The sequence below is a fragment of the Tursiops truncatus genome, chromosome 21 (genome assembly GCF_011762595.2).
Source record: "Tursiops truncatus isolate mTurTru1 chromosome 21, mTurTru1.mat.Y, whole genome shotgun sequence".
NCBI classification, from domain to species: Eukaryota; Metazoa; Chordata; class Mammalia; order Artiodactyla; family Delphinidae; genus Tursiops; species Tursiops truncatus.
The window spans coordinates 17,354,705-17,382,498 of NC_047054.1; the positions used below are offsets into that span (position 1 = coordinate 17,354,705).

At 42.1% G+C, this 27,794-nt stretch overlaps 1 protein-coding gene across 2 annotated transcripts in view; it reads left to right on the plus strand.

Moving 5' to 3' along the window:
* Positions 1–27,794, plus strand: part of MTMR7 (myotubularin related protein 7) — a 112,330-nt gene that overhangs the window by 22,915 nt on the left and 61,621 nt on the right. For both annotated transcript variants that reach the window (XR_012329037.1, XM_073798743.1), the window contains exons 2-4: positions 15,014–15,136; positions 16,341–16,503; positions 24,569–24,726. Coding sequence is in view for 1 of the 2 variants with exons in the window: in XM_073798743.1 (XP_073654844.1) it covers positions 15,014–15,136; positions 16,341–16,503; positions 24,569–24,726 (444 nt within the window). In the remaining variant the exon portion in view is untranslated. The remainder of the gene's footprint in view (positions 1–15,013; positions 15,137–16,340; positions 16,504–24,568; positions 24,727–27,794) is intronic.

Sequence of the window (27,794 nt, forward strand, 5' to 3'; positions counted from 1 at the left end):
TCTTGTGTGGAGAAAGGTCTTAAATTTTCCAGCCAATTGGGGAAATACATAGATTCTTCACTTTGAAAGCTGACACACTAAACATCCTTATAACATGCATACAATTCAGAATCTTTATTTTCATTGTCCTGTTGTGCAACTAGCATAACAGAATATTCTGGATAAACCCATTCATTCTTTTACCTCTTACTTTTGAAAATTAGATCAAGGTTATCGGAATGAACTTTTCTACCGATAGCTACCCATGGGTGTGTCTACACTCCTTGGATTATGAGTCTGTTTCAAACTGGGTTTTAGTCTTTCCAGATCTGAACCCTCCCACTTCAGTTAACCTGCCTGATACTGGCTCTGTCCGGACAGAAGTTGGTGCTTGAGGGGGCAAGATTGAGGAGGCGGGCTCTGTAGGCTGGTAGATGCTGTCGGAGGAAGCAGCAGCATGGGGGTTATCTGCGCATGTGCAGATTATGGTAGCTCAGTATGTCTTTGGAGAATAATCAGTGGCCCCTATTATATGATGTTGGCGATGGTTTTGGGTATTAAAAAAGGAACCTGCTGAAAAGGTAAGGTGCTGCCAGGCTGTGGGAGGCCCTGATCAGTAGTACTGGGAGCACTGAGGCTTTGAACAGCGAGTGATGTGACAAAGGCGTGAAGTAGGATGACAAGCTGGGAACAGAGGGCGTGGTAGCCGTGAGCCGGGCTCTGGCAGCTCACCGTGCGTTCTCCCGGGCTCACTGAGGGCCCACGCCTGCTCTGCCCACAGTTTGTGTGCTTTTGTGTGGCTCTAACCGGGCCACCCATCAGGTCATTCCTGTGACCACTGTGACTGGCTTAAGTGTAGGCGTAGGACCCAGTGAAATGCAGTGAGGCTGCATGGGCTGCGGGGAACACATCCGGTGAGGCTGGGTTTCTGGAGCCGTCGTGAGCAGAGAGCCAGCAGAGATGGAGGGGCCCCTGCTGAGAGATGGCGGGGGGGGGGGGGTGGGGGGCTGGGGGCTTTGAACCCCTGGCCAGTCTGATCGTTATGGTTAAATGCTTCATTAAAATCCCTTTTGGCTGCAGCCGTATGAAGTTGAGACTTCTGTCTCTTGCTCCTGGAAGAGTCCTGACAGAGGTGGAGTCACATAATCTGCGGGCAGTGTTACTAATTAGGAGTCTCTGGGTAACCGGTCTGGGTCCCTGGCACAGAATAGACACTCAAATTAATAACATGAATTAATAAATTAATTACATTAACAAAGGTTAAACTGATGGGTGGCAGCCGTCTCAGGGGTTTTTAATAGGTGCCTTGCTTTGTAGTGTATCTGACTGTACTGACTAAGTTTTAGAGAATAATTCAGCTTCATAGCGGGATACATTTTTAAAAGACTTAATTTTTCAGGCAGCTTGAAAATAGGATTATTTTCGTGCAGTCTGAATGTGTGTATCCTACCCGCATCTCTCTCTGTGTTATGTCAAAGATATTTTATAAATTTTATGAAGGACAGGATGTCTTAAGTATTTCTTCTGGTTACATGCCATATATTTTCTTGGATTGTGTTTTGTGATTTTTGCCTTTCCCTCATTTCTTCTCCAATATCTGACCTCTGAATAAAATGGTCCTGGGAAAAGACTTTCATTAGTTTTATGGTTTTAAACAGATTAAATCTGCCTTTTGGGAGAAGGATTGGTGTTTCTGATTTTTCTACCAAATGGCTGGATTAGAAAACTCCTGAAGCTTCCTGACTACCCCCGTTTTTTTAAAAAATAAATTTATTTATTTACTTATTTTTGGCTGCGTTGGGTCTTCGTTGCTGCACGCGGGCTTTCCCTAGTTGCAGTGGGGGGGGCTACTCTTCATTGTGGTGCGCGGGCTTCTCATTGCGGTGGCTTCTCTCATTGCGGAGCATGGGCTCTAGGCTCGCGGGCTTCAGTAGTTGGCGCGAGGGCTCAGTAGTTGTGGCTCACGGGCTTAGTTGCTCCGCGGCATGTGGGATCTTCCCGGACCAGGGCTCGAACCCATGTCCCCTGCATTGGCAGGCGGATTCTTCACCACTGTGTCACCAGGGAAGTCCCTGACTACCCCCTTTTATGAGTTCAAGCAACTTTATGCAACTAGGAAAAATGTGTATCTCTTAATTACTTTAATTAAAATTTTTTTTGCAAACAAGTTTATTATATGACATTTTACCATGTGATTTTATTTTTTTAATGTGGATCATTTTTAAAGTATTGAATTTGTTACAGTATTGCGTCTGTTTTATGTTTTGGTTTTTTGGCCGCGAGGCACGTGGGATCTTGGCTCCCTGACCAGGGATCCAACCACACCCCCTGCATTGGAAGGCGAAGTCTTTACCGCTAGATCGCCAGGGAAGTCCCTACCATGTGATTTTATTTTTCCAGTTTTACTGAGATATAATTGACATAGAACATTGTATTGGTTTAAGGTATGCAGTATAATGATTTGATATATGTGTATATTGCAAAATGATTACCACAGTGTTATTAGCACTCATCACTTCATATAGTTAACAATTTTTTTCTTGTGATGAGAATTTTTAAGATATACTCGCTTAGCAACTTTCAAATATACAATACAGTATTGAAAGTACTTTTTTTTTTTTTTTTTTTTTTTTTTTTTTTTGCGGTACGCGGGCCTCTCACTGTTGTGGCCTCTCCCGTTGCGGAGCACAGGCTCCGGACGCGCAGGCTCCGCGGCATGTGGGATCCTCCTGGCCCGGGGCACGAACCTGTGTCCCCTGCATCAGCAGGCGGACTCCCAACCACTGCGCCACCAGGGAAGCCTGAAAGTACTTCTTTTTAAATTGAAAAAATCAGATGCTTGTTTTCCCTATTATAAGAGATTATGACAATTCCAAGTGGTCTGAAGAATGTTTTATTGCTTCACTTTTTCTTCATCTATGTCAAAATATTCTGCAACTATCATTGAGTAGCCCATCTTTTTTGCAAACTCTGTCATTACCACTACTGTAACAGGGGAAATGGAATCACAGACACGAGGTGAGCATTCAGTGAGAGCAAGAATGAAATCTCCGAAGTCTCTGTTATGAACTTGTTTGTCAGTAATTACAGTTTATTCATAACTACAGAGATGGATGCCTTTCCTCTTTCTCTCTCACACATGTAGTTACTCGCAGGTGGAATCATTCATTGTCCAGGAGCTCTGGGTTCAAACTTAAAACATCCTACTTGGCCTTCCCTGGTGGCGCAGTGGTTAAGAATCCACCTGCCAATGCAGGGGACATGGGTTCGATCCCTGGTCTGGGAAGATCCCACATGCCATGGAGCAACTAAGCCCACAAGCCACAGCTACTGAGCTCTCGTGCCACAACTACTAAAGCCCGTGCGCCTAGAGCCTGTGCTCCACAACAAGAGAAGCCACTGCAATAAGAAGCCCATGTACCGCAACGAAGAGTAGCCCCTGCTCGCCGCAACAAGAGAAAGCCTGCTTGCAGCAACGAAGACCTGATGCAGCCAAAAATAAATAAATAAAATAAATAAATTTATTAAAAAAATAATCCTACTTAGTGCCACAGGGACATCTACCATAAATGAAACATTTCTAAAATTGATGCATGGCTGGTGAGAAGTGCACCTTGATTCCTGACGTGGTTCTCCTGCTGCCAGAAGGTCATGGCACCTTATGACGTGAAACAGGCCAGAGCACCTGTCATGACTCTGGCCAGCTGGTCCTGGGACCACGTGGGAGCCAGGCTCCCCAGGCCTCCTCAGTACCATGGCGGGCATGCACCCCTCCAGACCAGTGAAGTACTAGATGGCGTTAACGTGGCCATTTTAACTTAATGCTCTACACTGAGTTATCAGTGCTTTAGCTTTAGTCAGAACTTTTTTTTTTTTTTTGCGGTACGCGGGCCTCTCACCATTGCGGCCTCTCCCGTTGCGGAGCACAGGCTCCGGACGCGCAGGCTCAGCGGCCATGGCTCACGGGCCCAGCCGCTCCACGGCACGCAGGATCCTCCCAGACCGGGGCACGAACCCGCGTCCCCCGCACCGGCAGGCGGACTCCCAACCACTGCGCCACCAGAGAAGGCCTAGTCAGAACTTTTTACGTGTTAACCGTGTAACTCTGTCGTTGAAATTTTAGGGAAAATGGAGGATTTACAGTCTTAGGCTTGGACCGAGGGGGTAAAGTATGGGGACACATCTAGGGAACAGGTGTGGGCGTCAGACACTTCTGGTCTGAAATCTAGCTCTGCCGCTTTCTAGCTGCGGGTCCTTGGGCAGTAGGTCTACAGGCTGCATGTGTATTTTATCATTTGTTCAGTGGGACCACTATGTCTAGTTTTCAGCCAGGGTTAGAAATAGTGTGCGGACAACACTTAGTACGATACCTGACACTCAGCAGTTGCTCAGTTAATGTGAGTAGTGTTGTTGTTATTATTACCCTTCTTTCGTCCCTTCTGCTCAAGGGAGAAGTTGAGAGGAATCTTCCTCAACGGTGCTTCCTTCTTTACCTTCAGCTTTTCTAGAAAAGTCCTGGATGGGCCTGATTGTGATTCTCAGCCGTTCGTTCGTTCGTGAGCAGGTAGTGGGCACTGCTTGAAGCCAGCACAGCCTCTGCACCCAAGACGGTGGATACCTGAGGCCGGGCTCTGCCCTCGGGGGCTTCTCTCCGTTGGGCCCCGAACACTGGGCTGCAGTGCAGCCCCTGGGCCACTTTCAGAGAGTGTTGTGGCATCTGCTGTGGCCGAGGCTGGTGCTTCCTTTTCTTGGGAAATCGCGAGAGCTTTGTTGGCCAACCACGTTACCGAGGGGCTAAATTTCTTGAGATTTAATATTGAGTCATTATCGTGTGTATTTTCACAACTGCTGTTTTCTGGGTTTTCTAACGTCTCTCTGAAGCACCTCTGAGTTAACCTGTGCAAGTGTGGGAAGGCATTAAATACCTGTAGGTCCTTTACAGGAGTCAGAACCCAGACGGAGTCGCTCAGCTGCCTGCACCCAACGGTTCCCTTTCAAAACCAGAACCGGAACCAGAACCAGAGTCGAGGCCTCCTGACTTGCAGACAAATATTTTACTTTTCATGTTGCTGGACTTAGAAAATGTCATGATACCAAATTTAGCACGACAAACTATTTATCTAGTTGCTTTTCTTAGATTAGAACATAAACTTGTCTTCGGTTTTGGCCGCTGCAGACATTTTGATTTCTCCCTGTTCCGCAGCCTCTGGATCTCTTCCCCTGGCTGACTGGCCGTGACCCTCAGCCTGCTTTATACGGGTTAGAGGACTCACCTTCAGCCCAAGCAAAACTGGTGGCCAGTGCCGTTCATCTTCCTTTCTTTCATTAAAAGGTAACCCTACACTGCACTTTGGACTCCCTGTCCTGCAGAGCAGCTTTTCTTTTCCAGATAGAGATGATTCTAGAACCCTAAAATGTTCAGTAGTCCAGTATTCAACCTGCAGGGTAGAAAGTAAAGACTTCTATTTAGATTGAAATTAGAAGGTGGTGCAATGGAGAATGGCTGAGGAGAGGCTGTGTCTCCCTGTGATGGATGGGGGAAGGATGCAGCCATACTTGTGTCCTGTTTCAGGCCTGGCAGTGCCGTGGAGGGGCCCCATGTTTTCACTGAGGCTTTTCAGCCTCGGCTTAGAAAAGCTGATGAAAGCTTTTTTTCCTCTCAATCTAACCTCAGCAGAGCAGGGATGGGAATGAAAAGGCTATTAAACTGGGGCACAGCCTTCTCCATTGAGTCTGTAAGATTCTTCAGGATGAGACAAAGACTCCATCCTATTCAGCCTTTTGTTCTTCTTCCCAGAACCTAACACCGTGCTACACAAAGGCATTTTGTTGAGTGGAATTGGATGTTTACTGTTCTTTCTTTTGGTTCTGAGAATCCTGAACGTGTCCTCGTGCCAACATTTGGGTTCCCGTAGCCCATTCCCAGGCCTTTTGTCTTTGGGTTTATCTCAAAGAAGAATGTTCTCATAGTGGTTTGTGAATATAGTTTTACAATATAATTTTCTCTTAAATCATTCTGTTTTTTAAAAATTAATTAATTAATTTTTGGCTGCATCGGGTCTATCGTTGCTGCGCGCGGGCTTTCTCTAGTTGCGCCTAGCAGGGGCTACTCTTCCTTGCGGTGCGTGTGCTTCTCACTGCGGTGGCTTCTCTTGTTGTGGAGCACGGGCTCTAGGTGTGCGGGCACAGTAGTTGTGGGTCACGGGCTCTAGAGCGCAGGCTCAGTAGTTGTGGCGCACGGGCTTAGTTGCTCCGCGGCATGTGGGATCTTCCCGGACCAGGTCTCGAATCCGTGTCCCCTGCATTGGCAGGCAGATTCTTAACCACTGCGCCACCAGGGAAGTCCCAGCATTCTGTTTTCAAATACTAATTTCATGTATAAAGTTGCTTAAAATAATTGTTAACTGGTTATCCTAAACATATTAATTTTGGGTAACAGAACTAGAATGACCTCATAGGCATTCACCAGGGTCCACAGCCTCGGTGACCTGTGAGCTTGGCCTTTGGAGCTGGATAGACCTTAACTCCAAGCTGAGCCTTCCCATGTACTACTTGTGTGACCTGGGAGGATTTGTCAGGTCTCTAAACGTAACAGTGAAATGAAGATTATGTGAGGACCTAACTCATGGGGTTATTGTGGGGATTAACTGAGGTCAGATATGCAGTGACAGCACAGTGCATGGCAGAGAGTAAGTTCTCCAAAAATGTTTAATTGTTGTTTTTATTATTATTATTTTGGTAATTTTTACACGAGCCAACTGACGGCTGGGATTGGCCTGACCCATGCCATGTTGGTAGTTATTTTGAACACCTCCATTCTATTCCCTTCAGAATTCCAAAGCTCTTCCCAGAATTTCTGCCGGTTCCCTTGGATGTTTGCACTTTCACAGTCTCCTCTAGCATAATCTTCTGCTCCCACTGAATTAGTTCAGGTTATCCATTGTTTCACCATCCATTTAGGCACCTCTGGTCCATGACTCAGCTGTGTTGTATTAAAACCCGCCTCTTACTTAATTACACAGCCCTTGTCCAGCCCGTCAAGGCAGTACAGTATACAACCTACTCTCCTGAAGATTTGGGGCAAAGGAAAGGTTCAGTAAAGCAACGGCAGAGATTAGATTTTTCCTCCCCATCCTTGGGTTTCTTTCCCCTGGCACTTTGCCACGTAATCAAAAAATGCTTAAAATAAGGTATAAATATTTTCTAAAATACACCAAAAGATTCACAGTGCTTGTGGTTTTTAAAAATATTTATTTGTTTTTGGCTGAGTTGGGTCTTCGTTGTGGTGAGTGGGCTTCTCATTGCAGTGGCTTCTCTTGTTGCAGAGCATGGGCTCTAGGCGCGTGGGCTTCAGGTGCTGTGGCACCTGGGCTCAGTAGTTGCGGCTCGCGGGCTCTAGAGTGCGGGCTCAGTAGTCGTGGCCCACGAGCTTAGTTGTTCCGCAGCACGTGGGATCTTCCTGGACTAGGGATTGAACCTGTGTCCCCTGCATTGGCAAGTGGATTCTTAACCACTGCGCCCAGGGAAGTCCCAGTGCTTGTGTTTCAATTATGGGCCTAGGGTGAGTTTCTTTCCCTCTTCTGTATTTCTGAATTTTTAAACATTGCATAAATAAGCATGTTTCTTAATTTTTAAAAAGACCAGTTTTAAAAGCTGGAGGAGAAGCTTTGTAGGACTGGGGAGACTTCAGTACAAGCAGGATAAACAAATCCTTGTCCAGTGATCCTCATCTCCTTTTTCTAATCCTTTAAAATGTATTTCTCACAGTTTCCTCCGAATGGGAGTTACTTTATTTCCTGTGTGCATCACAGTGTGAGACGCCCCCTGGTTGGCAACCCTCTTAGGCTGCTTTGTCTTGACCTGCCTATTGCTTCTGGAAAGCTCTTTGCATGCTTCGGTCTTTTGCTACTCCGGGATGGAGTTTGAGTGGTCAGGTTCCCAGCTCTGGCTTCTGCCCTCACTTCCACGAAGAGTAGAATCTCCACTTTCTCAGCTCTAGTGAGTTCACTCCTCCAGCTGTTGTGTTATGGCTTCTGATCCCAGGGCTCCCACGACCCCTTCTGCATCTTCCGTGATGCTGAGTCCAACGGGCATTTTACGGTTCTTGCCTTACTTGATTTCTCAGCAGCAATCGGCATAAACATTCTCCTTTTAAACCACTCCCTCTGCACCCTCTCCCCTGACAGCACGCTCTCCTGATTTTCCTCCTAACTGGCCATTCCTCCAAGTTTGCTTTTCTGATTCCTCCTCTTCCTTCAGAGCTTTAAGTGTTGGATGCCCTCAGGTCTTTCCTCTTGTCACTTTGCATGCTCTCCCGAGGTAACCTCTTTCAGTCCCATGATTTCAAATATAATTTATATGCCAGTGACTAATAACTGCATTTCAGCAAACCTAAGACATCAGTGATTGTAAAATGCACTGAGATTTTATTTACCACAGAGAAAGAAAAAGTGCTGCCAGTTAAATGCCACAGTGGCTTCTTACCACATTAATCATAAGATACATTCCATTTTTGGAAATGTCAGAAAGTGAAAAATGTACACTCAAGAGTTAATGATAATAGTGTAATATCTTTTGCATAAATGAATTGCCATTTGCAGAGCACGAATGCCAAGTGTGTCTTAAGCGTGGTGTTCCCAGGAACATGCAAATGAATTGCAATAACTTTGTCTTAAGAAGCTGGTGGTTTCCTGGGCTTCCCTGGTGGCGCACTGGTTAAGAATCCACCTGCCACTGCAGGGGACACGGGTTCAAGCCCTGGTCCAGGAAGATCCCACATGCCGTGGAGCAACTAAGCCCGTGCACCACAACTACTGAACCCACGTGCCACAACTACAGAAGCCCGTGAGCCTAGAGCCCGTGCTCCACAACAAGAGAAGCCACCGCAATGAGAAGCCCACACACTGCAACGAAGAGTAGCCCCACTCACCACAACTAGAGAAAGCCTGTGCGCAGCAACGAAGACCCAACGCAGCCAAAAATAAATAAAATTAATTTATATATATAAAAAAAGAAGCTGGTGGTTTCCTGAGAGTCATTATCTCTCCAAGTATGAAAGAAGCCTTATTACCAATAGTTTATTACATGTGTAGGTGAGGTAGAATTAAGTCAGCTCGACAGTGAGGCAGCGTTATTGAACCAATGGGGCTTCATGATGGCGCCCAAACTCTTGAGATTTATTTCATTTTTTCTAGAACTGACTGACTCTAGCATCACAGTCAGGAATGTTCTGGCTGTCTTAGTGTAAACCACGTGGTGGTCCCAATTTTAGTGCTCCCATCTTCACAGAAATTCTCAGATTACGGGATTTTAATTTTTATTACTCATTTCTTTTATTACATCACTGGGAAATCATGCTGTTGGTGTTTCCCTCATTTTTTTTTCCCTCCCTCCCCTTCAGCCTTACTTTTGACAGCTGTGAGACCTGTGAGAACGATTGCCAAATCTTGAAATGTAATTTTCCTGCGGCAGCATCCAAAGTTAACAAAAAGACATGGAAAAATCTCATTAAGTGTTTTAACCTACCACCATCTGCAAACCTTCTTCTGTTCCACTGAGGTTTTCTAAAAATAATCTAAGTGGTATAGCTTTCTTCACTTCTATAGGGAGAATAATTCATACTAAATACTTTGGCTTCAAAATATTATCTTATGTTCAATGTGGTTACCCTAATAAAGTTTTGTTTCATTGGTTCTAAGTGCAGAGAGAATTATTTACATTCTGTTTTTAGATATTTTTAATTGGTATATCAATCCTGGACCTCTGGTTAGTTTAGCTAGGCACATTTCAGCATGCAAATGAGTTTTTCCCCATAGAAATGTCCTAAAAATAATATATCCCCTTGCTTTTCTCCTCCCACAGTCTCTTCCATGATATCTTTCTCATAGTGACTTCAGAATAGAATGTTTAATGACAAAAATTTAAATACCGTAATCCAATCCCGTGGGAATTGAAAAATATTCTCTTTAAGAACTCTTGGGTCAAAGAAGAAATAAAGGGCTTCCCTGGTGGCGCAGTGGTTGAGAGTCCGCCTGCCGATGCAGGGGACACGGGTTTGTGCCCCGGTCCGCGAAGATCCCACATGCTGTGGAGCGGCTGGGCCTGTGAGCCATGGCCGCTGAGCCTGCGCCTCCGGAGCCTGTGCTCCGCAGCGGGAGAGGCTGCAACGGTGAGAGGCCTGCGTACCGCAAAAAAAAAAAAAAAAGAAGTAAAAACTGCAGTTATAAACTACCTAGAAAGAATGATAATATTGCAAACAAAACTCATAAGATGCAGCCAAAGATTTAGCTGGAGGAAAATGATTGGACTTAAAGCTTGTTATTAATCAAAAAGAATGAAAATTGATGAGCTATTAAAGTCAAGAATTTAAAACTGAGCAAAGAGGGACTTCCCTGGTGGTCCAGTGGTTAAGACTCCATGCTTCCATGGCAGAGGATGCAGATTCGATCCCTGGTCGGGGAACTAAGATCCTACATGCCTCATGGCGCAGCCAAAAAGAAAAAAAAAAATTATAAAAAAAATTAAAGTGAACAAAGAAACAAATACCACATGATATACTCAAGGAAAGCATGTTAAAACATTTATTAACAAACACAAGCAGAAGGTAACGATTGGAAAAGAGAAAAATTAACTCGATAAATCCAAGACCTGTTACTTAGAAGAAAAACATATGCATACCTAATCACAAAGAAATAAGAACATAGTTCACAATATTAGGAATGAGAGAAGGGGTAAGGACAGAGGGGTTTACCCACAGACAAGAATTAAAAGATTGTAAAGAATTTGAAAATTGGCAATAAGATAATTTGAAAAGAAAATAGATATCAAAATCAGATTTAGTAAAAAATAGAAACATTGAACAGATCTATAATTGCACAAAAAATTGAATGAATTATTAAAGTCTTGTTTCTGTATAAAGAAGTACCCATATTTCTTTCAAATACTAAGTAATTTGTATGTTGAAAGCTTCCTAATTAACTTATGTAATTTTAACTGTAATGATTTCTTAAAAGCATAGATGCAAAAAAACCAAAAGGGAAAACAAGAATAAAACAGTTATAGCGGATAAAATATAAGGAGTATTGAAACACTAACACACCGATTCCAAGTTGGTCATATACCAAGATGCAAGACTTCTTTAAGGATTAAGAAATCTATTGCTATTATTAATAGCACAGGACTAAAATAAAAAAGTAAATATTCATCCAAATATATATTTAAAAGGTATGATGTTCATTCCTCATTTTCAAAAATCAAAACTCTTATAGGAGTAGGTCACTTCCACTATGTGATTTTAAAAAAAATCAACATCAAACTCAAGGGTAAAATATAGGAAGTGTTCCCATTAAAAACAGATGTGCACATGAAAAGATGTTAGCATCATTAACCATTAGGGAAATGCAACTAAAAGTCACAAGATACTATCTCATACCTACTAGGATGGCTATGATCAAAAGAAAGAAATTACTTAACAAGGGTTTGCAAAGACATGGAGAAATTAGAACCCTTATAGATTGGTGGTGGGAATGTAAAATGATACAACCACTTTGGATTTGGAAAATAGTCTGGGAGTTCCTCAAAAGGTTAAACAAAGAGTTACATATGAACCGGCACAATTCCATTCCTAGGTATATATACACCTAACATATGTCCTCATAAAAACTTGTATGAGAAAAAACTTGTATAAGAATGTTCATAGCAGCATTATTAATAATAACCAGGGCTTCCCTGGTGGCGCAGTGGTTGAGAATCTGCCTGCCAATGCAGGGGACATGGGTTCGAGCCCTGGTCTGGGAAGATCCCACATGCCGCGGAGCAGCTAGGCCCGTGAGCCACAAATACTGAGCCTACGCGTCCGGAGCCTGTGCTCCGCAACGAGAGGCCGCGATAGTGAGAGACCCGCACACCACAACAAAGAGTAGCCCTCGCTCGCCGCAACTAGAGAAAGCCCTCGCACCGAAACGAAGACCCAACACAGCCAAAAATAAATAATTCAAAAAAATAATAGTAATAATAACCAAAAGGTAGAAACAACCCTAATGTCCATCAGCTGACAAATAGATACATTAAAATGTGGTATATCCATATAATGGGATATTTTTGACAGTAAAAATAAATGAAGTACTGACACATTCTACAAATGGACGAACTTTGATTGAAACACGGATTGAAAACATGATGCTAAGTGAAATAAACCAGTCACAGAGTACAACAGACTGTACGATTCAGTTCATATGAAGTGTCTGGAGTAGGCAAATCCATAGAGACAGAAAGTCGATTGATGGTTGCCTAGTGCTGAGGTGGTTAGTGGGGAAAGAGCGCTGACTGCTACTGGGAACAGGGTTTCCTCCTCGGGTGATGAAAATGCTTTAACGTTGACGGTAGTAGTGGTTGCACAGTGATGATCTACACAGTGCTGTGAATATACTAAAAAGCGTTGAGTCGTATACTCTTAATGGGTGAATTGTATGGTATCTGAATTCTGTCTCAATAAAACTGTTACCAAACCAATGAAAAGCAACACAAGAGTGTTGTTACCACTGTTATGTACTGTTATTCTGAAGGTTCTAGTTAATGCCATTAAACAAGGGGAATGAAGGTATAAATATTGGAAGGGAAGAGAGAAATTATTACGGAAAATATTCCTGTTCTACTCGGAACATCCAAGAGACTTTGGTGAAAAAATTATTAGAACTAGTAAAAGAGTTTGGTAAAGAGGCAGTTATAAAACATACAAATAACAATTAAGCCATAGGCTACTATCCTTACTATATAAACAGTTTTCATGAATGTATAAGAAATGATGACCACCTGGTATGAAAGTAAACCAATGATGTGAGGACCATTTACGAAAGAGACAGACCGATGAATAACCATGTGAAAGAATGTGGAGCACTGTAGTAACAAAAGAAGTTTTTTTTTTTTGCGGTACGCGGGCCTCTCACTGTTGCGGCCTCTACCGTTGCAGAGCACAGGTTCCGGACGCACAGGCCCAGCGGCCATGGCTCACGGGCCCAGCCGCTCCGCGGCATGTGGGATCCTCCCGGACCGGGGCACGAACCCGTGTCCCCTGCATCGGCAGGCGGACTCTCAACCACTGCGCTACCAGGGAAGCCCTCAAAAGAAGTATTTTTTAAAACCATAAGCTGGTAGGTTAAGAACACTGCTGTTGAATGACCATTCTTGATATACATAGACATTCACAAGGCCTCAGGAATGATGCAGCCACCCCCCGCATAAATTGTATGCCCCCCAATTATAGTAAATACCTGATTCTTTATTTGCCTCATTAGATCCCTGGAAATTGGGAAGAAGTGGGACAAGACGCTCAAGTACTATTCCCAGAAGGCTAGTTTGGTTCTAAGGGCTCAGAGGAAACTGAGGCAGTGGAATGTGTGGAGTGATGTTTGCCCTTGGAGTTGTCCTGACGGTCCTGAGGGGTGTCCATTCAGTCCGCTGTCCCCGCAGGGCTTCCTGGAGCAGTTGAGAAGCCTTGGGATCTCCAACTGCATCAGCACAACAGCTTCTATATTAGACGAAAGAATGGAGCACATATGATTCACTAGTCTCTCAGCTGCCTCATGGAAGCAAGTCACCATCCTGATTTGAGGGATGAGGGTTGAGCCAGTGTCTTTTTTCTTTTTTTTTTTACATCTTTATTGGAGTATAATTGCTTTACAATGGTGTGTTAGTTTCTGCTTTATAACAAAGTGAATCAGTTATACATATACATATATCCCCATATCCCCTCCCTCTTGCGTCTCCCTCCCACCCTCCCTATCCCACCCCTCTAGGTGGTCACAAAGCACCGAGCTGATCTCCCTGTGCTTTGCGGCTGCTTCCCACTAGCTGTCTACCTTACGTTTGGTAGTGTATCTTTTTGTAGATGGTTGATCCTTGGCAGTAGTAAGTAGCATTGCTAAGCACTGCCATCCTTACTAGAATGTTCATCGAGTGTTTGGGGTGGCTCTGCCTTATTGAAGTCGTCGTTGCTGCTTTATTCGTTTGTAGAAACTGTCTTGTCATTTCCTTTACATTTCATATTGAAATGACCCCGATGCACATGTTCTTGAAATTACTCTACATTTCAGAGATGTATGCTTGATAAAAGTTGTTTCCAGAAGTCTCCTGTAGCAGTTTGAATTTTAGCTCAGGGGTGAGCATTCTATTTATTAGAAAGATTTTATCATAAATATTAGCATCTTAATTTGGTAGATTTTCTTGCTAAGCATTGCAGAACATTCTTCTGACACTTTTTGCTCCTGTATGTATATTTGTATTTCCTACTAGTTTATATGGAAGCAGATAACCTTGGGGCCATTTCTACAACTGAGAAACACATAGGAAAATACATTATTTTTTTAATAGAATGCTATTCATATATAGTTAATGTGTAAACTCAACTTTCATGGGTATGCTTCCTGCCTTAAAATTACATAATTACAGTGAAGTAAAAATGTTGACCTATTTAAAACACAGAAAGGGTATTCTTAAAGAATAGGATCTATACATGGGGAGGGGGAAGGGTAAGCTGGGACAAAGCGAGAGAGTGGCATGGACATATATACACTACCAAACGTAAAATAGATAGCTAGTGGGAAGCAGCCGCATGGCACAGGGAGATCAGCTCGGTGCTTTGTGACCACCTAGAGGGGTGGGATAGGGAGGGTGGGAGGGAGATGCAAGAGGGAGGGGATATGGGGATATATGTATACGTATAAATGATTCACTTTGTTATACAGCACAAACTAACACAACATTGTAAAGCAGTTATACTCCAGTAAAGATCTTAAAAAAAAAATAGGGTCTATAACTCTTTTGTGGTACATTTAAGGTTCTATTTAAGGAATTGGTGAATTTTTATCTTTTGATATACAGAATCATTGTGAGATCTAATTAAGAGGGAAAGTTTTGGTTTTTATTATTGGGAGAATTTTCAAAATCATATTTGGATTAAGCTCGAGATTACTTACTGATTGCTTTTTGTGAATAGCTTTTTTGCTCTCCTCTAACCCTGTCACATTAATTTCTCTAGGTTGAAAATGTCCGCTTGGTAGATCGAATATCTTCTAAAAAGGCGGCCCTTGGTACTTTGTATTTGACGGCTACTCATGTCATATTTGTGGAAAATGCACCTGACACAAGGAAAGAAACATGGGTATGCATTCCTCATTGTTGGCTTTATGTGTTTTCCATTGTTTTAAGTAACAAGTTTTGACCGCCTCTTTTTTTGTTTGTCCTCAGGGTGAGGAGGGTGGGATTTGGCGTTTGGGTGTTCAGAGGACTCTTTTTGGAATGTGGGTTTTGCCTTTTTTCTGTAAAGGGGCACATCCACTTGATCTGTTTCCTCATTTTAAGCACCAATTATTTGAACATCATCAGAGACATAGAAATAGCCAGAGCTATAAGTGCTTCGTGTCACAGCTGTCAAGTAGAGGTTCAATAATGTTAGTGTACCAGATACAGCATTTCCACAGTGCTTTATGTGCAATCCACTTTATTTGTAGCATCCTGTAATGCAGGCCATTTAGTCATCTTATTATGTTGTCTGCAGTTTTCTCATAACTTAAAAAAGAAAAAAAAGTCTAGGGAACAGTCCCATCATCAGGTATTTCTGCTACATAATAATGAGACCAGTAGATAGTTCTTATTTTATATAGCCACCCAACCATGACATCATGACCAGAACCAGAGTCCCTGAGTTGTAGATTTTGCCTTTTCTGTAGTCTGTAGACTTTATCTTTTCAGCAGAAGGTGGCAGGCACTACTTAGTGGAGAGGAATTTAAAGAATGAAGTGTTGCCACTGAGCAGAGAGAGACCCTCCTGAAACGCCAGAGCACTTCAGCATGATTTGCTTTCAAGTAAATCTCTTCTGCAGCCTGCCTGACCACCAAGAGCTTCGAAAACAACAATCTCACGTAGCTGTTGAACTTGAGAGCATTCCATGTGGAATTGAGGAGCGTGGTGGTACCTCCCAGCGGAGCTGTCTCTAACTTTTGTTGATTGCAAGGTTTACTTTACTAACTTCTCATGACCTTATTTAATTTTAGCTACTCAGTGCATTGCAACATTTGACGGCCCAAATGTTCCCTTACCTGGACCTGTGCAGAATTGTATGCCGAATAGTTTGCTTCATATAATTAGCTTGGATATCAGAAAGCTTGGCACTGAAAAATAAAATGATAAATTCAGACAGTGGGCTCTTACCCCAGACACGTAGATTCTTGTCATCTGAGTGCAAGCCAGCTGAAGGTCAGGGAGTGTTTCCTGTCTATGTGTGTGGCTCAGAGATCTGTGTTACTTTTTGTCTTGTGTGTCTGTTATTTGTGCTTAGTTTACCCACATTAACTTTTGGTGGTAGATTCTTCACAGTCAGATTTCCACCATCGAGAAACAGGCGACAACGGCTACCGGGTGCCCTCTGCTCATTCGCTGCAAGAACTTTCAGCTCTTACAGCTCATCATCCCTCAGGAGAGGGACTGCCATGACGTTTACATCTCTCTCATCCGCCTTGCAAGGCCAGGTAGGGCAGAGCGGCTCGGCATTCAGCTTGGACCCACTCTTAAGACATTCACAGATTGTGTTGAAGAAATATGGATAATACTTCATAATTACAGTACTTTAGGAATTATTCCAGCCTTCAGATGAGGCCAAGAAATCTGATAGAGTTCCTTGTCTTTTGAGGGGGCGCCTCTGTCTGAGTTACTTACTGTATGAGCTTCTTTCATTATTCATAGTTTTTATCTTGGAGGGGGTTTTAGTTGTGCTTCACTTTTGGGGTGAAATCATCCCAAACTATGCCCTTCTGATACTGTGGTAGTCAAGCCACCTTGACTGAGCCCTGAGACAAAACCCACAAATGGTTTTGTGTGGAAAACATTGACATCCAACAGGTCTAGGGCAGTTTTCCCTATTTGGGGGCTTTTAAGGTTTGGTTTCTGTTGCTTTTTGATAGTGATATGTATTTCCCAAGGTTGGCATAACTAGACCTTTGTTAGCATCAGTGAATGTTCGGGGTATGTATATGTTGATTCTCCTAAACAAAACCACCTTAAGTGTTGTGGGAAGAATGGCTGATTTGAAAAATATATGCTATCAGTTACTCTCTGGTTATATATCCCTCAACTTAGGGTCTTTAGAATTATAGCTTATTATGCTTTAAGTCTAAGAAATTTATAGCTTACTATGCTGTAAATGTATGAAAATCTACACAGGTGTTTCTTGTGTATGTGGCTTGTGTGAACTGTAGGGTTCCTTTGTTCAGTGTCTTGGAAGTATACAGTGAAAGGAGATCATTTGTATAACAGTTAACATCCATGGTAGTGTTTACCCAGAAGTCATTAATAAGGGAGATAGGACATGTGCTTATAGTTATTTTACTAAATGCTTTTTGATTCAGGACAAGACGTTTGATTGTAAACCCTTCAAAGCATTTGGTTGGGTCCTCAGATTCTTATGATACAACTGTATTGTCTGTTGAGAGCTGAGAGCTAAAGTTACGTGATGGGAACATCAGAATCTGATCATTATGAACTTGACTTTGCTCCCCTTTCAAGTCAGCCCGTTGAGGCTTTTTCATCTCAGTGTGTTGAAAAGAACTGCCGAGTTAGCCAGAAAAGCAGTTGAACTTTTTGGAGGGTGCACTATAATTGGAACAGAAGTTCTGGGAAGATGTACGTGAGGTTGCATGTAGCAGAGAATGCGAGGGGAATTGCGCGCCAGCAGTTTCTGTGTCACTGATTAATGGATGTACTGGATGATAAATGTGCTCTGACCGGATTAATGGGATTTAGGAATAGCCCAGAGAACTGGGAAAGGGCTGAGGCACTGGAAGAGTAGATCACAGTGGCGGTGAGGGCTCTGGCCCCAGATGACAGTGAGTGCCCAGATTCACATTGCGAGGGTCCCCAGGGAGGAAAATCACTGTGTTCCCCTGCTTTTAAAAATATACACTTTTTCTTAAAGATGAAGTTTTGGGAGTTCAGTATTAGCTGTAGCCAGAGACCAAAGAAAGAAATTATAGTCATTAATTGAATTAAAGCCATTACCTTAGAAGATTTTTTAAAAAGCCACCAGCATTGTGAAACATTGGAATTAGAAATGCCAGTTTATGTAAAACATAGTACTTTCATGAGTATGGGAAGAGGAAATAGAATCCAAGCAGCTTCACAGTTTAATGCTGAAGGCAGTGCTAAAATTAGGACATATTGCAGCCTGTCACCTTGGAAGCAGGGTGTTGAATCTGGGTGGAGGTGAGGCAAGGTGGGAGGGAGTTTCCACCAGGAGTGTGGTGGCTTCTCAGACCATCCCAGGACCTTTTACAAATTACATCTTTGCACTCCTCAAGGTATTTCAGAAGAGGGGTGTGTGTGTGTGTGTGTGTGTGTCCATCTCTGGGGTTATTGTGGTTGGTCACCAGCACAAATCATGTGTTTTCAGCTCCCCTTATGGGCACAGCTAAGGTCCTGTAGAGGACACTTTTTTTTTTTTAACAAAAGAAGAAATGTTTGGGAGTCCATTTCAGTCAAGGCCTATGAAGGAGATAGCTTCAAAGCTCTTGCGAGTCTGTCTTCACCGAATTACGATTTCTGGGATAAGGGTAAATCAAATGACTAAAAAATTTGTCTAGATTTTATTGGTTTGTCTTCCATATGAATTCAGATTGGTCAGAATTTGGTCATGGACTCGAAAAGATCCCAGCCAAACAATAACGTAGCCAAACCCAGTAAGCTCCTTAATTCTTCGTAAAGAGATAAGTTAAAATAGGGCTGCGGCCCAAATGAGAAAAGAAATTAATGCTGTAGATCTGATGTCCTAATAAGGTTATACATTTTTCTGATTTGAAGACCCTTGTTTCTCAGAGGGCTTCCATTTTCCCCATGTTCTTTCTTTCCTCCTCCCTCTAATTAGCCTCCTGCTGGTTATTTTTTTGTATCAATTATCTTTCCCTCTGTAGTGTTCTTGGGCCCTTTAATATTTAAGCCATCTCTTTTGTTTATTTTCTCACTTTTTATGAAATTGCAGTATTTTTTCAGCCCATCTTAGTCCCTAATTCTTCAGCATGTTTACTGTGATTTTTAAAAATCTCAGGATTGATATAGTCTAATTTGCCTAATTTAACTTTTTACTGTTCTTATCTAAGTCAGTGCCACTCAAGCAATTTTTACAGTAACAATTTCCTTTTTATTGATGATACTAATCTCCGGGTCCCGTAGCCCTTTTTTACTACGTGTTAGCTTCCACAATCCTGATGTTTAACCCGATCACTTGTCTGTTCAAAATAGACAAGAAAGTTCTCATTTTTTTTTAGTATGCAAGATCCAATTAATAGCTGTGTTATCTTCTCACCCCTCTTTAAATGGTTTTTCAAGTACGTTTATTTTCAGTTGCCTGAATTCATTGGGGCGTGTAGAGCAATTTAACTTTCTAAAGTTAAGGGTTAGGGTTTACTTTGGGTTCTAAAACCTCTGTGTTCTTCCAGTGACTGCTGGTGACTTTTCCCTTTCCTTCCTCATCCTTCACATTCTGCTGATGCTAATTCATGTTTGTGTTTCCTTTCGATTTTTAAAAAAATTTGCATAACAGTCAATAATGTAATTGGATTATTCAGGTTTTACATTGGTTGTTACAAGTTTCCTTTAGATTTTTTTTTTTTTTTTTTGTGGTTCGCGGGCCTCTCACCCTTGTGGCCTCTCCCGTTGCGGAGCACAGGCTCCGGACGCACAGGCTCAGTGACCATGGCTTACGGGCCCAGCCGCTCCGCAACATGTGGGATCTTCCCGGACCGGGGCACGAACCCGTGTCCCCTGCATCGGCAGGCGGACTCTCAACCACTGCGCCACCAGGGAAGCCCTCGATTTTTCAAGTACTTTTGATTTTAGTATAAATTACCTTCCGTTTTTCCCAGTTAGTCAATAATAAGAGAGAATGCCCCCATGTTTTCTTTTCTGTTTTCCTAACTGCTTTGTTCTGCCTGAAGGCTCTCTTATTTGGTGGAATGAACACGCTTTCCTTTCTTACGGGAGGAAGGAGCAGAGGTTAAATGCCGAGACAAGGCCATTTGTAGGCTTGGTGCTTCCAGGTTGAAAGAGTTTCCACTTGATGGCCCATATCTTCTCCAGGAGTAGAAAGTGGGATTATCTGAGCGGGAGGGAGTTGATGAGAGCAGTAGGTATCGAATCGATTGCAGCCACACATGCTGCCCTGTGTTAAGGCGTGCGCTGAACAATGATGCTAAAATAAGATAAGGTCAGTCCCATCTGTGTGTCTCTGTGCTTGGGTGGAGCTCATGCACCTCTACTTAGTCCTGAAACACTGACTTGGCCTTCTTAGAACCGTAGACAAAATGCTACTCATTCTTAGTTTAATGTAGTATTTGAGAAATGGCCATTTTTCTTTCTAAATAGAAGTCTGCCCTTGTTTAGCAGTTATATGGTTTAGGTAGGTAAATAAAGGAAGTGCTAGAATGATTTCCACATAAGCTTTTCTGAAAATTTTTTTAATTAGAGGTGCACATCCAGTTTACTCCCCCCCCCACCCCCGTCCAAAGGCATGCTGAGGGTTTGCTTCTTGTTGGAAGAGCTCTTGTGCCCTCCTAGTCATGAGGCCGCAAGGGGCGAAGCCTTCAATGCATCCCCTGTTGAAGGTGCCAGGCCACGAGCAGCAAAAGGCATTTTATGTTGGATGTGATGGCCTAGACTTTGCGATGTGAAAAGCCAGTGGAGTATTTAACGTGTTTGTTTTAAGAGTGGGTGGAAAATCAGGGATTTGGCCTTCCCAAAGCACATAAGTATTTTCTCTCAGTTCAGATTCTGTAAGGACCGGAGATTTCTCAAAGCCCTACTTTGGTTGTTGTTGGTTTTAATTTACCTACCTTACTTAACTTACATTAATAATGTTGATTACTAAACATTCTGCTGTGTATTTTGCAAGAGATGGAGATGAGGGGAACAAAACATTATGAATGGGAAATATTCAGTAAAATTTACAACTTTGTTAATGCTATTTTTTAATTTCTCAGAGTAGACAGTTTTTAGCTGAGGGCTTCTCCTGAGCTGGCCTCTGGGTAAGAAGCTTGCCCACATTAAGAAGACTGAGCTTTGACTGACAAAAATGTGTTTCTCTGCCCGCGTGTAGAATTTTAGGTAAATTGGGCCAAAGGTATGGTTGATCACCCTTTTCCTTAAAAATAACTGAAAGAGAGGGCTTCCCTGGTGGTGCAGTGGTTGAGAGTCCGCCTGCCGATGCAGGGGACACGGGTTCGTGCCCCGGTTCGGGAGGATCCCACATGCCGTGGAGCGGCTGGGCCTGTGAGCCATGGCCGCTGAGCCTGCACGTCCGGAGCCTTTGCTCCGCAACGGGAGAGGCCACAACGGTGAGAGACCCGCGAAGCCCCCCCAAAAAAAATTAACTGAAAGAGAAAATTTCATTATTTCAGTGGCAACCCATTCTGATGTCTCCCAATTCAAGAATGATCTTCTTAATGTCGGTGACAAGTTATTCTTGCATTAATTTATGTGCAGTTTCCTCACCTCTTCCCAATGACAGCAAGAATGAGCCCATACATAGAAAACTATCTGCAGTCATGGAATGGTTTTCTTCTTCTACCTTTAAACCTATTTGTAGGCATTTAGCAAATGGAATTTAACTTCCATTATTACCCCATCTTCCTTAGCTCTTCTTTCACTGAAGGAACTGAGGCTTTCTCAAGAGATTCTCTTGGCATCTTAAACAAATTGCATTTGTGGTTAACATTATGATATCAGAAGCCTGAGTCATGAAAATGGTACTTAGAGATGGGAAACATATGTCAGTGTTGAGCCGACCGTTCCCAGAACAGGATGTCAATTTAATATGCTGTCTGTTCAATTTGCTAAGATGACAAGAAACCGTTTTTACTGGAAGTGTCTGTGCTGTGTGTGTGAGTGTGTGTGTGCGTGTACATGTACCTGTATGTGTGCATTTTCTTCGTTGAAATCTCAGTATGCTCAATTTTCAAATTTAGAAATATGACATCGAGAGAGAATGAAATAGACATAGCTTATCTCACTGATAAACCCCAGTCTTCTCGCTTCTTTTTTACAAGAAAGAGTGCATGTCTAATTCAAAAGTCTGATACTTAAAATATGACCCTTATCTTATCATTCTAGTAGATGAGTCATTTCAGTAGTAATCAAAGGAAGCTGGAAACTTGAGTTTTGACCTCAGGCTGCCTGCGTATTATTGCAGCCTTTTGCTGGTGGTGAGATGCTTTGTTGGTCCTCCAGACACATGTTTAGGAGCACTGAAGTGTCCATGCTGAACGCCATTGACAGATGAAGGAACAAATGGGATGATCTAAGAAAGCTGTAAGGAGGAAAAATTCTGTTGAAAAAAAAAAAAGAAGATTAGGGGGATGGTTGGAAAGAAAATATACAAAAGCGGCCTGTCTGGGAAGAAGAGAGAAGGGTCTGCCTTGGAGTGGGGGCAGAGTGCGTGGTGGTGAAAGCCAGACTCCCTACCTCCTGGCTGTGTGACCCTGGGATCGCTGCAGAACATCCCTTTGCCTCAGATTTCTCATCTGTGCAAGGAGACCTGTCATGATGCTTACTAGACGGGTCAGTACATTTAATCAGAACAGAATCTGGAATGAAACAAGGGTTTGCTGAGTATCAACCACGATTTATCATCACCAGAAATGCTTTGATTTGCACTGTCCAGTAGGTAGCTCCTAGCCACACGGGGCTGTCGAGGGCTTAAAATGTGGCTGGTCTGAACTAGGTTGTGCTGTTTGGTGAGAAACACACATGGAATTTCAAAGATAGTACAAAGCAAAATGTATAAAATATTCATAGGTTTTGTATTCCGTATTTGTTGAACGATATTTTGGGTATACTGGGCTAAATAAAATATTTTGTGAAAATTAATTTCACTTTTTTCTTACGATTTTAATGTGGCTACAAGGACATTTTACGTGACATATGTGGCTTACGCTGTATTTCTGTTGGACAGCGCTGGCCTAGTTGCTTCCCTTAATGTGGCAAGGCCAGAGCAAGAAAACCAAATCCTTGATCTTGCTGGGGTAGCTGTTGGGCCTGGCCTCACAAGCATAAAAGGCGATGCACGAAGTTAGAGACACCCTGGCACAACGGAAAGAAGTCTGTCATCACACATCCTTCAACTTGCCCCTCATGAGCAGGGTGCCATGTGAATGGAAATTTTTTAATGAATCCTGTAAATACTGTATGAACAGTACAATTATGACATTTATGTAGTTGTTAAAAGTTCAAGTGTTTCAAGTGCAAACATTTAAATATATTCCACAGTTTTTTCAACTGTTTTGTCATTTAACACTGTTTGAGCATCAGAACATGGCAGTGGCCTGACCTCTGTGTATCTCTGAGAGGCCATCCCAAATTTGAGCTCGACGTACATAAACAAATTTGAGTTCTGGTTTTCTAAGGAATATATGTGTTCTTTTTTTTTTTCTTTTTTTTAAAATTGAACTATAGTCGATTTACAGTATTGTGTTAGTTTCAGGAGTTCAGCAAAGTTATGCATATATATTCTTTTTCAGATTCTTTTCCATTATAGCTTATTACAGGATATTGAATATGGTTCCCTGTGCTATACAGGAAATCCTTACTGTTTATTTTATATATAGTGGTGTGTATCTGTTAATCCCATACTCCTAATTTCTGCACCCCCCTTCGCCTTTGGTAACCATAAGTTTGTTTTCTATGTCTGTGAGTCTGTTTCTCTTTCATAAATAAGTTAATTTGTATTATTTTTTAGAATCCACATAAAAGTGATATCATATATTTGTCTTTGTCTGACTTACTTCACTTAGTATGGTAACCTCTAGGTCCATTCATGTTGCTGCAAATGGCAATATTTCATTCTTTCTTATGGCTGAGTAATACTCTATTTTATGTATATATATACACACACATATATATCTCACATCTTCTTTATCCATTCATCTGTTGATGGACACTTAGGTTACTTCTGTGTCTTAGCTATTGTAAGTACACATATATTCTTAATTACTTTTTTTTTTTTTTTTTTTTTTTTGCGGTACGCGGGCCTCTCACTGTCGTGGCCTCTCCCGTTGCGGAGCACAGGCTCCGGACGCGCAGGCTCAGCGGCCATGGCTCACGGGCCCAGCCGCTCCGCGGCATGTGGGATCCTCCCGGACTGGGGCACGAACCCGCGTCCCCTGCATCGGCAGGCAGACTCTCAACCACTGCGCCACCAAGGAAGCCCTCTTAATTACTTTTTAATCTCCATATTTTACGTGGTCTGAAAATATATTTGCTTTCAGAAGCAACTCAAAAACAAAAACAAAAACAAAAACAAAAACAAGATGGGGAATGCCATGCTCCTGAAAGAAAAGAAGTTCTTGCGAAGTTGAGTTCAGTTGTCCTGAGGTCTTGTTGTTGGGAAGAGGTGGGTGAACCCACCTCAGAGACAGGGTACCCTGGGAGAGCCCCGAGGGGTGAGAAGCTGGGCTGGCCTCTCCAGCCCAGACAGGATGCATTTGGGGAAATTTGATTCTGGCTTTGACTTGGCTTGATTTGGCTTTATTCTCCCCTTTTCTTTTTTTGCAGTGAAATATGAGGAGTTATACTGCTTTTCATTCAACCCCAAGCTGGATAGAGAAGAAAGGGAACAAGGCTGGATGCTGATCGATCTCAGTGAAGAGTACCAGCGCATGGGCCTCCCTAATAATTACTGGCAGCTCAGCGATGTGAATAGAGATTACAGAGTGAGTGGAGGCATTTGGTGAAATGCAGATACTTCATCCAGATGAAACCATGATTTCACATAGTTTAGCATGACTTCTGTTTGATCTCCTTCAACTTCGATAGCTCTTTGTGGGTACAGATGTGTGGATTCCCAAGTCTCCCTTGGTTATTGCTGGCTCTGTTTCCTACTTGCACCTAGAATCAGAACGTGTGAACAGGGTCACCCCAGAGAACATCTCCTCTAATGGATGAGAGAGTGGAAACCCGGAGAGGCCCAGCGGTGGGCCTCAGGGCCAGCACCTCCCTTCTTCCAGCCAGTCTTTTTATAGCTCAGTGAGTGATGGCTGGGGAGTCACAGAGGCTCTGCTGGCAGCTTGGCACGAGCTCTCTGTGCTCACTGAACTCTTGATTGGTACACAAGGTCACCAAGAGCCTTCCCTAGAGAAATGAGGAGAAATATGTCTGCACTTACGGAAGGGAATGGGCGATGCAGCGAAGCAGGGGGGGCAGAGCCAATTCCATATTCTCCCTGAGGGTGGGCTTACAAATCAGTGTTGGTTTCCTTGTTAATTTTTAAAGTGTTTTCAGTAATAAAAGTACATGAGAACATTGCAGAGAATTTACAAAAGAGAAGAGAGCCGGCATCCCATTGCCCTAACATTCTTCTAGAAGGTTTTAAATTTTTTCTTAATTTTTTTATCATCTGCACAGTCCAATAACTTTTTTCTTACGAGTAATGCATTTCATTGTTTACAATTGGAAAATGTCAGGGCAAAGGAGCCGTTCAAATATATACAACAAAAATGGAATCATACTACATATGCCTTGTGTTTTGCTTTTCTGCACATAGCATATTGTGAGTGTTATCCTGTCAATAAATATATTTTATATCATTTTAAAACATTATATAATATGACATAGTATGGCTATATCATAGTCTGTCTAATTTTTAGACATTTAGGTTATTATTATTTTTCACTCTTTTAAATAACATAGTGAGAACATTCTGGTAACTGTACCTTTGCCCATGTTAAAAGTCTTTTTTTAAAGACAGATTCCTAAAGGTGGAATTTGTATGTCAAAAGGTTTACTCAAATTTTTGTACATATTATCAAAAAGAACTGCAGGGCTTCCCTGGTGGCGCGGTGGTTAAGAGTGCGCCTGCCGATGCAGGGGACGCGGGTTCGTGCCCCGGTCCGGGAAGATCCCACATGCTGCGAGTGGCTGGGCCCGTGAGCCATGGCCACTGAGTCTGCGCGTCCGGAGCCTGTGCTCCGCAACGGGAGAGGCCGCAACAGTGAGAGGCCCGCGTACCGCAAAAAAAAAAAAAAAAAAGAAAGATTGTACCAATTTATATAAATTCTCAACAGTTGTGTAGGAGAATGCTTGAGTCTTTGTACCTTCACCATTAAAGAGTTTATTTCTTAAAAATCTTTTGACAGCTTGATAGTGGGATAAGTGATTTCTCAATTTAATCTTCACGCCTTCATCTCTTGAATTGTAGTTTCGTACATGCCGACCATTTATATCTTGTCCACTCTTAACTGACCATTTCTGGCCGCATATTTTGAATCCTGATTACTTTCTTCACCTTACCATATGGATTTTCTATATTGTGACAGTATTCGTATCAGTAATTAAATGACTGTGTAACATTCCATCAAGTGAATGTACCATAATATACTTAAATATTTCCCTATTATTAGACATTTAGAGTACTCATAATTTTTGCCATATGAATAGTTCTGGGAGTAATATCTTCGTTCGTGTGATTTTCCCCATATTTTAAATTATTTTCTAAGGATAAATTCCCAGGACCAATTACAAGGCATAAGAGGCTTAAATCTTTTTTTTTAGATTTCAAGCAGGCAGGCCATTGATGTTTTTGCTTTTGATCAGTATTTGGTTGTTAATTTCTGTTCCCTTGTATAGCAAGCAGTGTATGTGACCTGTAAGATTTGAACTTTGGGGATTTTTTGAAGATTTATGTCTTCATAAAACACCCAATATTTGATTAATTATCAATATTTGATTTTATCAATATTTTGAGTCTGGAAAAAATGTATATTCTCTGTTATTTGGGTATAAAATTCTGTCTCCATCTAAATTAAGTTTCTTATGTTATTTTGGTCCCTTTGCTCACTTGATTTCTGACAGAGGTATGTAAAAATTTCCCATTATGATTGTTGATTGGACGTTTTCTCCTTACACTTCTAAAGTGTTTGCAGTATATATTTTTGAAGTTATGTTGTCCAGCACATAATGGTTTAGGACATCTGTTTGGTGTGCTTTTTATCAACTTAAAATATCCTTTTTTCCTGTGAATGCTTTGAATTCTATTTTGTATTATTATGTTTCTACTGTTTTCTTCTTCTTGTCAGAATTTGCCTGGTAGAGCTCTACTTATCCTGTTACTTTCAGTGATCCTATATGAATGTTTTGTCCTTTTAAAAAATATCTAACAGTGGGAATTCCCTGGCGGTCCAGTGGTTAGGACTTGGCACTTTAACTGCTGAGGCCCAGGTTCAATCCCTGGTCAGGGAACTAAGATCCCGCATGCCGCAGGAAAATAATAATAATAAAAAAAAATAATAATAATCTAACAGTAGTTATCTTTGGGTTGTGAGGGTGGAATGTGTTGTTTTTTCTCAAATTAGGTATGGTTAGATTTTGATTTTGCAGTAACTGATACCTATGACATTGTTCTAGATACGATGCTTTGTGGTTTTACTAGTCATGTTTTTCCCCTTTTCATATCTATAGCTAGATAGTTTTTTTCTTGTATTTGCCTGTAGTTTTGGAAATATACATCTTACTGCTTTCTTCCATTGATTATTCTTCATTTTAAAACAGCTGTTTATTTATTATGCCACTCTTCCAACATACACAAAACTTTGAAAAATAATGAAATGAACAGCAGGGACCTGCGTACTATGTAAGAACAAACATGGCCAATGCTGTTAAACCTCCTTAATATTCCCTCCAAATCACTTCCTGCTCCAGGGTCCCTGACTGCAATTTGGTTTTGTCATTCCTTTCTATTTATAACGTTTCTACGTTTGTAAGTAGCGGCATGTAGTATCTTTTC